Genomic DNA, 17,000 nt, shown 5'->3' with positions numbered 1-17,000 from the left:
GAAAAAATGTTAAGGGCAGCCAGAGAGAAAGGACGGGTTACCATCAAAGGGAAGCCCATCAGACTAACAGCGGATCTCTCGGCAGAAACCCTACAAGCCAGAAGAGAGTGGGGGCCAATATTCAACATTCTTAAAGAAAAGAATTTTCAACCCAGAATTTCATATCCTGCCAAACTAAGCTTCATAAGTGAAGGAGAAATAAAATACTTTACAGACAAGCAAATGCTGAGAGATTTTGTCACCATCAGGCCTGCCCTAAAAGAGCTCTTGAAGGAAGCGCTAAACATGGAAAGGCACAATCGGTACCAGCCACTGCAAAATCATACCGAAATGTAAAGACGATTGAGACTAGGAAGAGACTGCATCAACTAACGAGCAAAACATCGAGCTAACATCATAATGACAGGATCAGATTCACACATAACAATATTAACTTTAAATGTAAATGGACTAAATGGTCCAATTAAAAGACACAGACTGGCAAATTGGATAAAGACTCAAGACCCATCAGTGTGCTGTATTCAGGAAACCCATCTCACGTGCAGAGACACACATAGGTTCAAAATAAAAGGATGGAGGAAGATCTACCAAGCAAATGGAAAACAAAAAAAGGCAGGGGTTGCAATCCTAGTCTCTGATAAAACAGACTTTAAACCAACAAAGATCAAAAGAGACAAAGAAGGCCATTACATAATGGTAAAGGGATTAATTCAACAAGAAGAGCTAACTATCCTAAATATATATGCACCCAATACAGGAGCACCCAGATTCATAAAGCAAGTCCTGAGTGACCTACAAAGAGACTTAGACTCCCACACATTAATAATGGGAGACTTTAACACCCCACTGTCAACATTGGACAGATCAACAAGACAGAAAGTCAACAAGGATACCCAGGAATTGAACTCAGCTCTGCACCAAGCAGACCTAATAGACATCTACAGAACTCTCCACCCCAAATCAACAGAATATACATTTTTTTCAGCACCACACCACACCTATTCCAAAATTGACCATATCCTTGGAAGTAAAGCTCTCCTCAATAAATGTAAAAGAACAGAAATTGTAACAAACTGTCTCTCAGATCACAGTGCAATCAAGCTAGAACTCAGGATTAAGAATCTCACTCAAAACCGCTCAATTACGTGGAAACTGAACAACCCGCTCCTGAATGACTACTGGGTACATAACGAAATGAAGGCAGAAATAAAGATGTTCTTTGAAACCAACGAGAACCAAGACACAACATACCAGAATCTCTGGGATGCATTCAAAGCAGTGTGTAGAGGGAAATTTATAGCACTAAATGCCCACAAGAGAAAGCAGGAAAGATCCAAAATTGACACCCTAACATCACAATTAAAAGAACTAGAAAAGCAAGAGCAAACACATTCAAAAGCTAGCAGAAGGCAAGAAATAACTAAAATCAGAGCAGAACTGAAGGAAATAGAGACACAAAAAACCCTTCAAAAAATAAATGAATCCAGGAGCTGGTTTTTTGAAAGGATCAACAAAATTGATAGACCGCTAGCAAGATTAATAAAGAAAAAAAGAGAGAAGAATCAAATAGATGCAATAAAAAATGATAAAGGGGATATCACCACCGATCCCACAGAAATACAAACTACCATCAGAGAATATTACAAACACCTCTATGCAAATAAACTAGAAAATCTAGAAGAAATGGATAAATTCCTCAACACATACACCCTCCCAAGACTAAACCAAGAAGAAGTTCAATCTCTGAATAGACCAATAACAGGAGCTGAAATTATGGCAATAATCAATAGCTTACCAACCAAAAAAAGTCCAGGACCAGATGGGTTCACAGCCGAATTCTACCAGAGGTACAAGGAGGAGCTGGTACCATTCCTTCTGAAACTATTCCAATCAATAGAAAAAGAGGGAATCCTCCCTAACTCATTTTATGAGGCCAGCATCATCCTCATACCAAAGCCTGGCAGAGACACAACAAAAAAAGAGAATTTTAGACCAATATCCTTGATGAACATTGATGCAAAAATCCTCAATAAAATACTGGCAAACAGAATCCAGCAGCACATCAAAAAGCTTATCCACCATGATCAAGTGGGCTTCATCCCTGGGATGCAAGGCTGGTTCAATATACGCAAATCAATAAATGTAATCCAGCATATAAACAGAACCAAAGACAAAAACCACATGATTATCTCAATAGATGCAGAAAAGGCCTTTGACAAAATTCAACAACCCTTCATGCTAAAAACTCTCAATAAATTAGGAATTGATGGGACGTATCTCAAAATAATAAGAGCTATTTATGACAAACCCACAGCCAATATCATACTGAATGGGCAAAAACTGAAAGCATTCCCTTTGAAAACTGGCACAAGACAGGGATGCCCTCTCTCGCCACTTCTATTCAACATAGTGTTGGAAGTTCTGGCCAGGGCAATTAGGCAGGAGAAGGAAATCAAGGGTATTCAATTAGGAAAAGAGGAAGTCAAATTGTCCCTGTTTGCAGATGACATGATAGTATATCTAGAAAACCCCATTGTCTCAGCCCAAAATCTCCTTAAGCTGATAAGCAACTTCAGCAAAGTCTCAGGATACAAAATCAATGTGCAAAAATCACAAGCATTCTTATACATCAATAACAGACAAACAGAGAGCCAAATCATGAGTGAACTCCCATTCACAATTGCTTCAAAGAGAATAAAATACTTAGGAATCCAACTTACAAGGGATGTGAAAGACCTCTTCAAGGAGAACTACAAACCACTGCTCAAGGAAATAAAAGAGGATACAAACAAATGGAAGAACATTCCATGCTCATGGGTAGGAAGAATCAATATCATGAAAATGGCCATCCTTCCCAAGGTAATTTACAGGTTCAATGCCATCCCCATCAAGCTACCAATGACTTTCTTCACAGAATTGGAAAAAACTACTTTAAAGTTCATATGGAACCAAAAAAGAGCCCGCATCGCCAAGTCAATCCTAAGCCAAAAGAACAAAGCTGGAGGCATCACGCTACCTGACTTCAAACTATACTACAAGGCTACAGTAACCAAAACAGCATGGTACTGGTACCAAAACAGAGATATAGATCAATGGAACAGAACAGAGCCGTCAGAAATAATGCCACATATCTACAACCATCTGATCTTTGACAAACCTGAGAAAAACAAGAAATGGGGAAAGGATTCCCTATTTAATAAATGGTGCTGGGAAAACTGGCTAGCCGTATGTAGAAAGCTGAAACTGGATCCCTTCCTTACACCTTATACAAAAATCAATTCAAGATGGATTAAAGACTTAAATGTTAGACCTAAAACCATAAAAACCCTAGAAGAAAACCTAGGCAATACCATTCAGGACATAGGCATGGGCAAGGACTTCATGTCTAAAACACCAAAAGCAATGGCAACAAAAGCCAAAATTGACAAATGGGATCTAATTAAACTAAAGAGCTTCTGCACAGCAAAGGAAACTACCATCAGAGTGAACAGGCAACCTACAAAATGGGAGAAAATTTTCGCAACCTACTCATCTGACAAAGGGCTAATATCCAGAATCTACAATGAACTCCAACAAATTTACAAGAAAAAAACAAACAACCCCATCAAAAAGTGGGCAAAGGACATGAACAGACACTTCTCAAAAGAAGACATTTATGCAGCCAAAAGACACATGAAAAAATGCTCACCATCACTGGCCATCAGAGAAATGCAAATCAAAACCACAATGAGATACCATCTCACACCAGTTAGAATGGCGATCATTAAAAAGTCAGGAAACAACAGGTGCTGGAGAGGATGTGGAGAAATAGGAACACTTTTACACTGTTGGTGGGACTGTAAACTAGTTCAACCCTTGTGGAAGTCAGTGTGGCGATTCCTCAGGGATCTAGAACTAGAAATTCCATTCGACCCAGCCATCCCATTACTGGGTATATACCCAAAGGACTATAAATCATACTGCTATAAAGACACATGCACACGTATGTTTATTGCCGCATTATTCACAATAGCAAAGACTTGGAACCAACCCAAATGTCCAACAATGATAGACTGGATTAAGAAAATGTGGCACATCTACACCATGGAATACTATGCAGCCATAAGAAATGATGAGTTCATGTCCTTTGTAGGGACATGGATGAAATTGGAAATCATCATTCTCAGTAAACTATCGCAAGAACAAAAAACCAAACACCGCATATTCTCACTCATAGGTGGGAATTGAACAATGAGAACACATGGACACAGGAAGGGGAACATCACACTTCAGGGACTGTTGTGGGTTGGGGGGAGGGGGGAGGGATAACATTGGGAGATATACCTAATGCTAGATGACGAGTTGGTGGGTGCAGTGCACCAGCATGGCACATGTATACATATGTAACTTACCTGCACATTGGGCACATGTACCATAAAACCTAAAGTATAATAATAATAATAATAATAATAATTACAATAAAAGAAAAAAAAAGAGAAAAAAAAAAAAAAAAAAAAAAAAGAATTATGAATAAAGTTTCTTTCCTGCATTTTGTTGTATATTCTGAGGTTTTTAGAGTATACATTACTTTTTCAATCAGAATAGCACTATGTTTTTTAAAATTTTGTGGAATACATAATTCCCCAAATGAGGATGTAATCAATAATCTCAGTAAAGATACTTTTCCCACACCCAAAGAAAACTATTTTAAACATACTAACTTTCCCAATTTTAAATAGCACAGGAGTCAACCAGTCCTGAAAAAGAACCACTCAATCTGATCCTAATTCTAATTAGCTGATTATGTAAAATATCAGTATATTGTTTATGAAAATTTACAATAGTGATCGCAAGTGTAGGAACAGTATTATAAATTGATCACTAGGATTAATGTAATATAAGTGCAGTCACCAAAGTTTATGCTACTTTTACTTACAAATAATTTTCTCTGATATTTCCTGATTTGTCTAGTGAATATGAAAATGTTTATCAATTAATACTCATTTTCCTAGCTACCACTGCTTCTTACCAACATGTATGGTTGTAGGTACATGGGTCATTATTAAAATTTCCCTTACAAAATTAGAACTTGCCTTATAGTTTCCTCTGTGCTTTGTTAAAGACACTACTATCAAACATAAAGGGATAAAATTCACATATTCCCAGAAAATCTATTTTTTAAACTAAAAAGATACATATGTACAGTCATGTCAGGCTACGTATGTCATGTCAACCATTAACAAGCCAATTAACTTCTATTTTTTTCTAAAGCCAAACTACATTTTTATATATTAACAAGAATGTACACAGTAAGAATTCTTATAAATTTTATCATTAAAATGGACTATGATGACTTTACCAGGGGCAACTGAAATTCATTTAGAACCATTGCTCACCTTCAGCAAAGGTCAGAATCTTTCCAGCACCTATAAAATCTAAACCTTCAGTAGCCGTTCCACCAACAACACGCCATTCGACTGCCACTTGACCTAAGCTGCCCTCTGTCCTGTGTATCATCAGCTCCACCAAGGTTTGGGGCTGCTCCTGAACTTCAACAAATAAGCCATCTTCGGAAGTATTGGGACTAATACTGTAGATCACAAACACTCCAAAGGCATCACCATTTAGTGCTATGACAACTGTAGAAGTATTTGGCTGTCCTATGGTTGGCTGATTTTTCAAACTGGCTGAAATGTTCATGAGGTGAACTTCAAGGAGAGAAATTAGAAAACTCTCATCCGTCTCTGGGAAATCATCAGGAAGGATAGACACTGTGAGATTTGCAAATTCATCACCTTCCTGCATTATGGCCCATTGCCTTGTCACAGGCTCATAGTCACTCCTAGCCACAGCCTGACCACTAAAAAGAAATGCTACCCTGGTCATGTTTTTCCTGTAGGTCCAGAAGTCTGAATTGTTGACAGCTGGGCTGATCCATGATGTCATCCAGAAACACTGGGGACCCTCAGAAGCACTGAAAAATGAAAACGCTGAGCAAGCTTGTTCCTTAAGGCACAAAGTGGCACAGGTATACTGGGGCTCCCCCACGGCAGAGACATTCACCCAAGTTCTCCAAAGTGGGTCAGGCACCCCTTGAATTGGTGATTCATAGTAGGACAGTAAATCTTGACCTTCCTCCATTGCCAGAGCCACTACATCAATGTCGGAAGTACTGTAGAACAACAACAGCCGACCAAAGTGCCCTCCGCTAAAACGTGGAGTGACAATTAAAAGACAGGTTAAGCATTCAAAGTAATTACACATAGAGAAGAGGAATGCTGATTGTGGTTTTTAATTTTTTAAAAAAACGTTTAAAGTCATAGTACAAACACAATCCTGTTTCTTAATTACATTTGTCTCCCAACATTTTGTTTTCTCCTATAAGGAAACCTTGCTAATTTTCATTCAAACAGTACTTATTTTTAACCAAGCTATGAAAATATTTTCTAAGGTATGCATATTCAGGATTTCAAAACAAAATTACAAAGTTAATTTTTATTGCTATACTTAACTGAAACAAAGTAACAATGATAACAAACATGACTACATTTTGAGGAAATGTAGTAACAGTCAGCCCTCCCTATCCACAGGTTCTACATCTGTGGATTCAAGACGGCAGATCAAAAATATTCAGAAAAAAAAAATTTGTAAATACAAACTTTAAAAACCAGTCCAGAATAGCAACTATTTACATAGCACTTACATTGTATTAGGTATTATAAGTAATCTAGAGATGATTTAAAGTATATGGATGGCTGTGCATAGGTTATATGCAAATTTTATATTTTACACCACTTTATATTAAAGGGGAGCATCCAAGGATTTTGTTATATCCAAGGACCCTGCAGTCAATCCCCTGTGGATACCAGAGGGATGATTGTACTTGTTACAAGTTCCCAAGATCCTGTTTTCTATTTCTGAAGGAGCTCAGTGAGCCCAATGCTGCCTCACAAAAAAAAGAATAAAAAAAGCAAGAAAAAAACAGACCTGGAAATCAACTCCTTCATACATCATTCAAATGTTCTTTAATTTAAAAGCCAGTTATATTTAAGTACTAATTATAACAAATTACAGATTAGAGCAATGCATTTCTGGGGTTAGAGAGCCCAGTGATGTAAAATTTATTGCCCATTTCACTAACAATAGGTATGATAAATGAAAGGCCCTTTATACTAATAAGCATAATTCAATTAACACATTAAAATAACCTATAAAATAATTTATGGCACAGAAAAAACCACAAAACCTAAATGATTTAACTGTGCAAGGGATCCTTCCCCACCACCCCATAACTCTCATCACTCCCACAGATGCAAGTAGCTATCTCATATACCTTCGCCTGACAGTTATGTTAGCACAGGAACTTCTTTCCAGAGGCTCTTGAACACGATAAACCGTCTGAGCAAAGGCTACTGTACCATAAGGATTATCATTGGCAGGAATAATAATATTTGCAATTCGATCTAACCCAATAGTACCTCCACCAGAGGCATCAGTTAGTTGCACTTGGATAACCTAAAAATACAGTGAAAACTTCCTTAAGAGCATCACAGTTCTGAAATTAGAATAAAAATGATTCAAGGGAAAAAATAGAACATATACATACAAGTACAAGAACAAAATGGAATGAAATATAAATGGACTAAAAGAAACTCGCCCAATTACACTTACAAACCCAGCATGTAACAGAATAACCCATCATCAACATTTAATAATAGAACCTAGTTATATATGACATACAGGCTGTTTAAACTCCTTAATATTGTTATATAATCATGTGACTCAATTTTAATATCCCTGTTTATGTTTACCATTTCAATAATAGGACTTTTACATCCTATACCTTTTTTAAAAAAATCTGAACTATACATTTTAATGGTGAGTTAATATACTATGCTTTATTTCCCACATTATTTTAAATAAAATTATTCGACAAAATTTAAAACAAAAACATACTGTAATGCCACCTAAATTTAGAGAGAAAAAAACAGGAATGTTTTTTATGTGCTAATGAATATCTCATATTTTAGAAGTGAAAAATGGCACAACTAGCATTCAAAATAAATTTTATGAACTTCTATAAAATTTTATACTATTAAAGAATAAATGCTATCAAAAGTAATTTTATGAGATCTAAATGTTAATAATACTTGAATTTCATACAATAAAATTGTCTTCAGTCAATGTATGTTAGTGATTAACTTTTCCACTGATACTGTACTTATATTTGCTACCTTGCTGCTTCATCAGGAAAAGGAAATATCAGGAAGATGTGTCTCGCATGGTATTTTTCATATAGTAAATTCTCAACAATGGTTGAAGAATAAGTGAATGAATGAATGAATGAATGAATGAATGAAAAACCACAATAATACTTAAGATTGACTGGCTCACACCCAAGCCAAAAGGGAGTATAAATATAAGTTAAGAGTTTATACAGAACAGGCCGGGCACATTGGCTCATGCTTGTAATCCCAGCACTTTGGGAGGCTGAGGCAGGTGGATCACCTGAGGTCAGGAGTTCGAGACCAGCCTAGCCAACACAGTGAAACTCCATCTCTACTAAAAATACAAAAATTAGCCAGGAATGGTAGCTTGTGCCTGTAATCCCAGCTACTCGGAAGGCTGAGGCAGGAGAATCCCTTAAACCCGGGAAGCATAGGTTGCAGTGAGCGGAGATCATGCCACTCTCCACCCTGGGCGACAAGTGCAAAACTCCGTCTCAAAAAAAAAAAGAAAAAGAAAAAAGAGTTTATACAGAACAAATGTATTATAAATTAAGACATATATATGTGTATATATATATGTTATTTAACCTTTTAACCAAAATGTTGAACAATACAATGTAATTGTACAAAAAAGTCTTAGTAAACTGGCATATGTATACCATCTATTTCTAGAATATTCCTGCTTTTGTCAACTGTAAGGATCACTTTCACACTAGCATAGTTTGAACATTCTTGCAGGAATAATTTATTTGACATCCTCTCCAAAATGTCACAACGGCCATTTGTTCTAGTCACTATAGATAAGGTATGATTTACAGTGTCATTCTATACTAGCCAGTCCTCTCACCTCTTCAATCTCCGGAACGTCGTCAGCCAGGACCTCTAACAACAAGGTTTGAATGGTTTCCCCAGGGGCAAAGGTCACATTACCTGAGACAACTCGCAGGTCGCCAGTAGCAAGCTGTCCATTAATGATGGCAACCCATTGAACAGTAACATTGCCGAGTGTCCCAGAATTTCGAATTATTGGCAGGTTTACCTTCACTGAGTTAAACTCAGGTTCCTCTACAATAAGTTTAGTAATCTGAAAACCTGAAGGGTAGACAGAGCAGAGTTCATTTCAAATACAAAGTGAAACAGAGATAACAGTTAACCAAGCACCATCCTATAGTGGATTCTCTTTCCCACTAAGCAATCTAAGTAGCTATAACCCACAAAAACCAGAGTAACACGCTGTGATACAAATTGGTCTGCCCTGTCAAAATTTCCAAATTATTTTTCACTGTGATAAAAGTAGAAATCACAAAGCCCATAGGGCTCAAGTTTATACCAGACATGAGTGACAGGTCCAGTGAGCACAGAAGCTGATTGCACAGTGCAAGCCTGCTCCAGAGGCAGTTGCTATTTGGTTCCCATGACTGATGTTATGCAGGAAAGGGAACTTGATATTGCCACATTTCCTATTTATCAAGACAGCCCAGAAATCCAAATTTTTGTGTAAATTTCTATAAATTAAATTATTTTTCTAAAGAATTGCCTAAGACTCACAAAACACATATAGGAGCCAGGTCACACCCTAAAACCAATAGTTTGTGACTTCTCCACATATGCTAAGAGACTGATTTAATTTCTTTTTTAAACAATCACTAACCACTGCCAATGACTGTGTACAGATGTCCTATATGTCAGTAACAGCAAGTTAAGAAAGAAAACACGATCAGATCAATTCTGAGTCTCTAAAAGTAAAGAAAAGATCATTATCTACGATCTATACATACAGACAAGTCAAAGAGAGACACAAATTAGTCTTCATACCAAATAATCCATAGGGGTCATCAGAGGCCTCAATAATAATGACTGCCTCTGTTAAAGCCCCTAGTCTGGCTCCTCCTGTTGTTTCATTCAGCAGTTGCACAAGAAAAGATTCTTCCAGTTCAGGATAGATATCATTAATGATATATATTGGCACGGCTTTACTGGTTTCCCCTTCTAGCAAGACCACATCTGATGAAGCTATACTATAATCTTCACCTGAAAAGACCAAAAGTAAAATGCTAAGACTTCTAAAATATGATCAAAACATTCCATATACTAGGGAAAAACTATTAGGTATCAAACTTTATGGATCTACTTGGAAATACTTTTTTGAGGATACTGACTACATTTATTCTAAGCAAGAAGACTTTTATGCCTCTCAGTAGAAAAATGGGTTTGATAATGTCACAAAATAATGAAAAAGACTTCCTAGGTTCATTCCTTCACTTTCAGAAAGATGTATACATATTTGGTCTATTTATATAAATAGAGAATCATTCACTACAAGATAGCCCCCCTTAACTACGAGAAAAAAATGTGTACTTTTAGAAGAAAGAACAGAACTAGAATTGTAATGTCACTGGAGAGATAAATTATACCATTGCACAGATATGGGAACGCTAGCATCATCAATGATACAACTGGACATGAAAAGACTTTCTTGCATAGATTGAAAGCCGCTACTGAGTACTGCTCAGGATGGCAGGAGAAAAAACAAACCAACCAAAAAAAAGGTGGGTGGGGAAAGGAGGGGAGCTTCGTGTGAAGACTGAGGACTAATTTCTTAGAACACTGACCAATCCCTACCATCTGTCAGTGTGTGAGGCCCTCTACAGGCAGCCAGGTATTCCTAGGAGCTACCCCAGCCTACACCCATTAGGTATTAGATGGGCCTGGTTTATTGTCTTTTCAAGCAAGTATTATGTCCAGATGATTTATTTTTAAAATCAAGCACAGTATCCCATCCATTCACATTCCTGTTCCTCTGAAAGCACACTAGAAAGATTCTAATTGAATAGTTCTCAGACAAATCTACCTCTGGATGCTGGGACGGCACTATCAAAGTAGGCAGTCTTCTTATATACACATCTGGCAAAGAAGTCATTTTCTTAAATATAAAATAGTTAATACTAACTATTGCCTCTTCCTTGCTCTTCACAGATAAATAAGCAAGTAAGATAAAGGGATCCAGAGACAAGGCTGTTGCCAAGCACTGAAAGCATGTAGCTCCCCATTTTCCCTGCATTCCTCAGTAGTCATTTATAAGTGAATTCCTTTCAAAAATGAGGAGTACACTCACAGAAAACCAGTGTTTTCCTCAGTTTACTTTTCATTGATTTGTGCATATTTTGGTCATCATAGCTTTTAAATTCATAGAAAATTTGGCCAAAACTTTTTGCAAAGTCTACAAGTTCAGTGTCATAAATATATAAAAACTCTACCAGCACTTTGGGAGGCCGAGGTGGGCAGATCATGAGGTCAAGAGATCGAGACCATCCTGGCCAACATGGTAAAACCCCATCTCTACTAAAAATACAAAAATTAGCTAGGCATGGTGGCGCACACCTGTAGTCCCAGCTACCCGGGAGGCTGAGGCAGGAGAATTGCTTGAACCCAGGAGGCGGACGTTGCAGTGAGCCAAGATCACACCACTGCGCTCCAGCCTGGGCGACAGAGCAAGACTCCATCTCAAAACAAAACAAAACAAAACAAAACAAAATCGTAAAATCAAGCAAGACTCCATCTCAAAAAAACAAACAAACAAAAACTCTAGATTTGTCCCTTTAAAAAGATACAAGAGTATTTCTAGCTTTCTAGTTGATTATCCTAATTGCAACTTCGAGAGGCTTTGTTAATCAAGGATACATGTCCCTCTGTGTGTATGTACCTCTGTATGTACTGCTTTTTAGTTGTCTTTTCTTACCAGCTATTGCAGTTATTGGCACAGCTTTAAACTTCACAGAGACATCTGCAAATGCTCCTCCTGTTCTAGTCACATTGATAATGGGTCCAACATGATTTTCTGCCACTCGGACAACTGGTGCTGAGAGCTGAAGAGTTCCAAATGCATCATCATTGGCAATGATAATTAGTTGTGCAACAGTTTCTACCTTAGGCCCAAGACGTGGAGAATTTGGAACTGAAAGACAGAAGATCCAAATAGAACAGAGAAAGCTATCAAAATTCTAACAACAGGCCAAAAGTCATCAAGAAACCTCAGCAAGATTCCACCAGCCAAACAGGATTCTCATTTGGGGTTTTCCCTCTACTATTTATTTTACTTATTTATTTATTTGTAGAGATGGAGTCTCACTCTATCACCCAGGCTGCAGTGCTGGAGTGCAGTGGCGCCATCTTGGTTCACCGCAACCTCCCCTTCCTGAGTTCGAGCAATTCTCCTGCCTCAGCCTCCCGAGTAGCTGGGACTACAGGCACACGCTGCCATGCCCGGCTAATTTCTTTTGTATTTTAGTAGAGACAGGTTTTCACCATGTTGCCCAGGCTGGTCTTGAACTCCTGAGCTCAGGCAATCTGCCTGCCTCGGCCTCCCAAAGTGCTAGTTAGGATTACAGGCGTGAGCCACCGCGCCCAGCACTACTATTTATATTTAAGAATATGTATTGTTTAATATGCACCAGCATTAATCCAGACATTCAGGATTCAGAAATAAACTAAACAGAATGTCCCTGCTCTATTGTAGCTTACATTCTAGAGAAATTTTTATTATAGAATTTATAACAAAAGAACAGTTACTTACAGAAATATTTTAATATGTGTTGAAAAGTTATCAAAAAGGAAAAAATCATTAGAGTATAATTAATCATCACTTTACATAATATTACAACAGATAATGATGAAATCTACAGAACGATCCTCTTCTAATTAGTTCACTGTGCCATTAAAACAAAACAGCATTTCAGTTACAAGATTGAGTAGGAAACTAATTTAGTTCGTTGACCTCAAAGACTAGCTGCAAATCATCATACTCTAAATTACTGCCTCTTTAACTGCTTCGCCTTCTTCCCTGACAAACCTGTTCTGCACTGCCCATTCTTAATTAATACTGTCACTGAACTACTTTGTTACTATGGTCTGAAGGTTTGTGTCCTCCCGCCTCAAAATTCAAACATTTAAATCCTAATCCCTGTGGTGATAGTATTAAGAGGTGGAGCGCTTGAAGGTGATTAGGTTAAGGAGGTGAGACCCTTGTAAATGGGGTTAGTGCCCATGTAAAAGAGACCTGAGAGAGACAGAGACCCCTCAACCCTCCACAAGACCCAGGAAGCAGACCCTCACCAGACACTGAATCTGCTGGCATCTTAACCATGGCACTTCCCAGCCTCCAGAACTATAAGGAAAAATTTGTGTTGTTTCTAAGCCACCCAGTTTATGGCAGTTTGTTACAGCAACCCCAGTGGATGAATCCACTCATCCAGAAATCAGAGTCAGCCTCAAGACTACATCAACCCTGTTATAATAGAGTGTGCTAGATAACTTTAAAGTTCCCATCTTACTTTCTACTGACTTTTAAAACATAATTTATAAGAAAAAAATGTGTCTGGCTTCCAGTTACCTTACAGGTAAACTGTTCTAAGAGGACACTTTCAAAGTTAGAGTTTACTATTTTTTATAGAATTCTCTATTAAATAAAATTTAAAACTGATTGTTTCAGGATTCTGATAGCTAATAATAATAATAACACACTAAGGGATACTTACTTGAACGGCTCTGTACTTTCGCTATTAAAGTAGAGTTGAGTAGTTCGATAAAGACAGATTCGGACCTTTCTGGCTCATCATCATCCAAAATTGAAATAGCTATTGTTGCCTCACTCTGATTAGCTCCAAAAAGAGCAAATCCAGAAGCTGGTATATAGTCTTTTCCTTGAGTTGCTCTCGCTAAATTAGGTGGAAAATAAGGTGGTTTTTCCATATCATCTAGTGTTGCATATGAGACAAGGACTTTTCCCATGAGGCCTTTCAACCTTATTATTGATAATGTGATGTTCTGGGTTGCTTCCTCAACTTTAACAGGTCTGTTTTTCTCAGAAAAAATGAATACCCCATATGGATCATCACTAGCCAAAACTGTTAATGTGGCATTAATATGAGCTCCCAAAGAACCACTGGAAACACTGAGGATTGACACAGAGAATGCCTTATCCAGTTCTGGGTCTTCGTCAGGCAATATCTCCACAGTGATATTGGCACTCGTCTGCCCAATCTCAAATGTGATGTTGCCAGAGGTGAAGGCGAGATCACCATCAGGATCAGAGTCTATGTTCCAATGCAAAGTCACTGGAGACAGAGTTCCATGATGTCTTATAACCTACAAAATATTTAATATTAAGATCTATTAAAAGAGAGATTAAAGCCAGTTACTTAGAGGCTTATAAATACATTAATGATAGCAGCACAATTTTATTTTATATAAGTTCTTCTCCAGACTACAAGACTGCTGCAGGCAGGGGTCATATACTATCCATCTTTGAAGGCCCACAGACAGTCTTACAAGTAGAGGATATTTAAAAGGTGACTATGCCGAGTGCAGTGGCACATGCCTGTAGTCCCAGTTATTCAGGAGACTGAGACAGAAGGGTCCCTGGAGCCTAGGACTTCGAGGCTGCAGTCAGCTATGATGGTGCCACTGCACTCCAGCCTGGGCAACACAGCAAGACTCTATCTCTGAAAAAAAATAAATAAAAAACAATCGAAATAATAAAAATTTCAAAGGTGATTGTTGCATGAAACTATAAATTGATGAAAAAAACGTAGTCTCTATTTAAATTATAACTATCTTTTGTGTATCTTTTATTTTATCCCAATAAATCAAATGTGATTAACAATGTATTACATTCAGGCACACTCATAAAAGTTTTCACAATCACTACAAAAATGGTATATATTTCATTGCAAGGAATGTATAAATGGTGTTTTTCTGAAAAGTGAGCTGTAAAACTCATTTTAAAACAAATCACATTTACTTTTATCTTCAATATATTATGTAAACAAACTCATCAAAAAACATATTTGACCCAAAGTATAAGAAAACACATTTAAGGAAGACATGCTTTTGTCAATAATATGTTAAGAATGAAAAGCTTAAAAATTTCTCCAAGTAAATCCCAACTAAGAGTAATTTTTATTTATTCTTGAAATATGATGGTTACTTCAAAATAAAATTTAGAGACAGTAATTTTATAAAAGTTGATCCTTTCCCTTAATGTTTTTTTGTCTTTCCTGAGTCATTAGTTATCCTTTCTAAGGTTGTTGAATTTATCGCACAACAGTTTATTGAAAATCTGCCATAATAGTACAGAAGGATATGTTTGAGTGATATTTCTTCATTATTCGTATGGAAGCTGAGCAAGTAGCTAGCTCCTGTGAGTCACTGAACAATGAATCCTTCTTAATTTCTACTGGAACAAAGCAGAGTAGGCACACAAACACACACACACATCATATAGAGTTATTATTATTGCTAGTTCACCCATGTTTTAGATTTTCTTTCCTTATGGGAGAGAGACAGGACAGGATTGCACTTCTCCTACTGACATTAGGCACAGCTAGGAGATCTGCTCTGACCAAGGAAGTTAAGTAGAAATGATATAAATCACTTCCAGAAAGAAGCTATAAGAGCTGGTATGCCGTTCTTCACATCCACATTTCCCTCCACCAAGATAAAAGCACCTGCTGAGATACAGCCTTGGTGCCTAAAGTGACTAACAATCAGAGCCCCCTGCTAACTTAAGTTGGACATATACATGCTATGAATGAGAAACAAATCTTTTCCAGCACTTTGAGAGGCCAAGGCAGGTGGATCACCTGAGGTTGGGAGTTTGAGACCAGCCTGACCAACATGGAGAAACTCTGTCTCTACTAAAAATACAAAATTAGCCAGGGGTGGTGGTGCATGCCTGTAATCCCAGCTACTTGGGAGGCTGAGGCAGGAGAATCACTTGAACCCAGGAGGTGGAGGTTGTGGTGAGCTGAGATCACGCCATTGCACTCCACTGGGCAACAAGAGCGAAACCCCATCTCGAAAAAAGAAAGAAAGGGAGGGAGGGAGGGAGGGAGGAAGGAAAGGAGGAAGGCAATTCTTTGTTGTACCAGCCATTGATATTTTAGAGATGTTTGTTACCACAGCCTATCTGAACAAACACAAAAATCTATGTAAGATAAATACTTGTAGTACAGCTCCATTATATTCCTTAAAGGGTCAAGGATCCTCAGAATTAAACAATGACTCCATGTGCAATACTAAAGACAAAAATAAATGCCAAATGACTGTTCGATCCCCAATTTGTATTGCCTGTGCCAATAGGCTCATTCCCTTTGGCCTACACAAAAAAAGGAAAATATAAAACACACTTTCATAGCACAGTACAGTTTTTAAAACAACAGAAAGTGTCTAGGAATGAAGGAAGAAAAGGTACTCACATTTAATATAACAGTGCTATACCCATCTTCTGGTTCAGTTCCACTGACAAAGAGTGACTCAGGGCTAAATTCAAATACGCCATGAGCATGGTCAGAGGCTGCAATTGTCACTAGAATTTGGGAAGCCACTCCTAGACTGGCTGCATGAACAAGTTCCAACAAATAGAAAAAAAAAAAAAAAAATGTTAATCAGTAATTTACAAACCAAAGGAAAAGCCAAGGAACAACTTTTTGAAAAGAGCCCTTCCATTCATTCAGTACATTCTAATTTGTTTTAGAAAGAAAGGCAGACACAAATGGGTGCCACACATATTCATGCTTTTATGACCTTTCTCTACGTTGGCACCAACGTGATGTACAAGTGCTGCATAAGCACTTGGAGATGAATAAGGAAAACTTGTTTTTCTTTTTCTTTTCTATGAAAGAGAACATTCTTCCACACAGAGTATACGAGGAAGGTCTCCCACGACCCTTCCGACCTCAAAAGAACTTGAGCCAAAATGACTCTTACCTTCATGAAATAATAAGTAGTTTCCCT

At 37.6% G+C, this 17,000-nt stretch overlaps 1 protein-coding gene across 6 annotated transcripts in view; it reads right to left on the bottom strand.

The window, feature by feature from the left end:
* ADGRV1 (adhesion G protein-coupled receptor V1) overlaps positions 1 to 17,000 on the bottom strand; it is a 593,238-nt gene that overhangs the window by 455,211 nt on the left and 121,027 nt on the right. For all 6 annotated transcript variants that reach the window (XM_054488480.2, XM_063664978.1, XM_063664980.1 and 3 more), the window contains exons 27-33: positions 16,463 to 16,602; positions 13,742 to 14,351; positions 11,947 to 12,162; positions 10,023 to 10,238; positions 9,055 to 9,299; positions 7,313 to 7,494; positions 5,376 to 6,187 (exon numbers count right to left, since the gene is read on the bottom strand). In XM_054488480.2, the coding sequence (XP_054344455.1) occupies positions 5,376 to 6,187; positions 7,313 to 7,494; positions 9,055 to 9,299; positions 10,023 to 10,238; positions 11,947 to 12,162; positions 13,742 to 14,351; positions 16,463 to 16,602 (2,421 nt within the window). The remainder of the gene's footprint in view (positions 1 to 5,375; positions 6,188 to 7,312; positions 7,495 to 9,054; positions 9,300 to 10,022; positions 10,239 to 11,946; positions 12,163 to 13,741; positions 14,352 to 16,462; positions 16,603 to 17,000) is intronic.

This window comes from Pongo pygmaeus, chromosome 4, assembly GCF_028885625.2.
Source record: "Pongo pygmaeus isolate AG05252 chromosome 4, NHGRI_mPonPyg2-v2.0_pri, whole genome shotgun sequence".
Taxonomy (NCBI): domain Eukaryota; kingdom Metazoa; phylum Chordata; class Mammalia; order Primates; family Hominidae; genus Pongo; species Pongo pygmaeus.
This window is presented reverse-complemented; position numbering and strand designations above follow the sequence as displayed.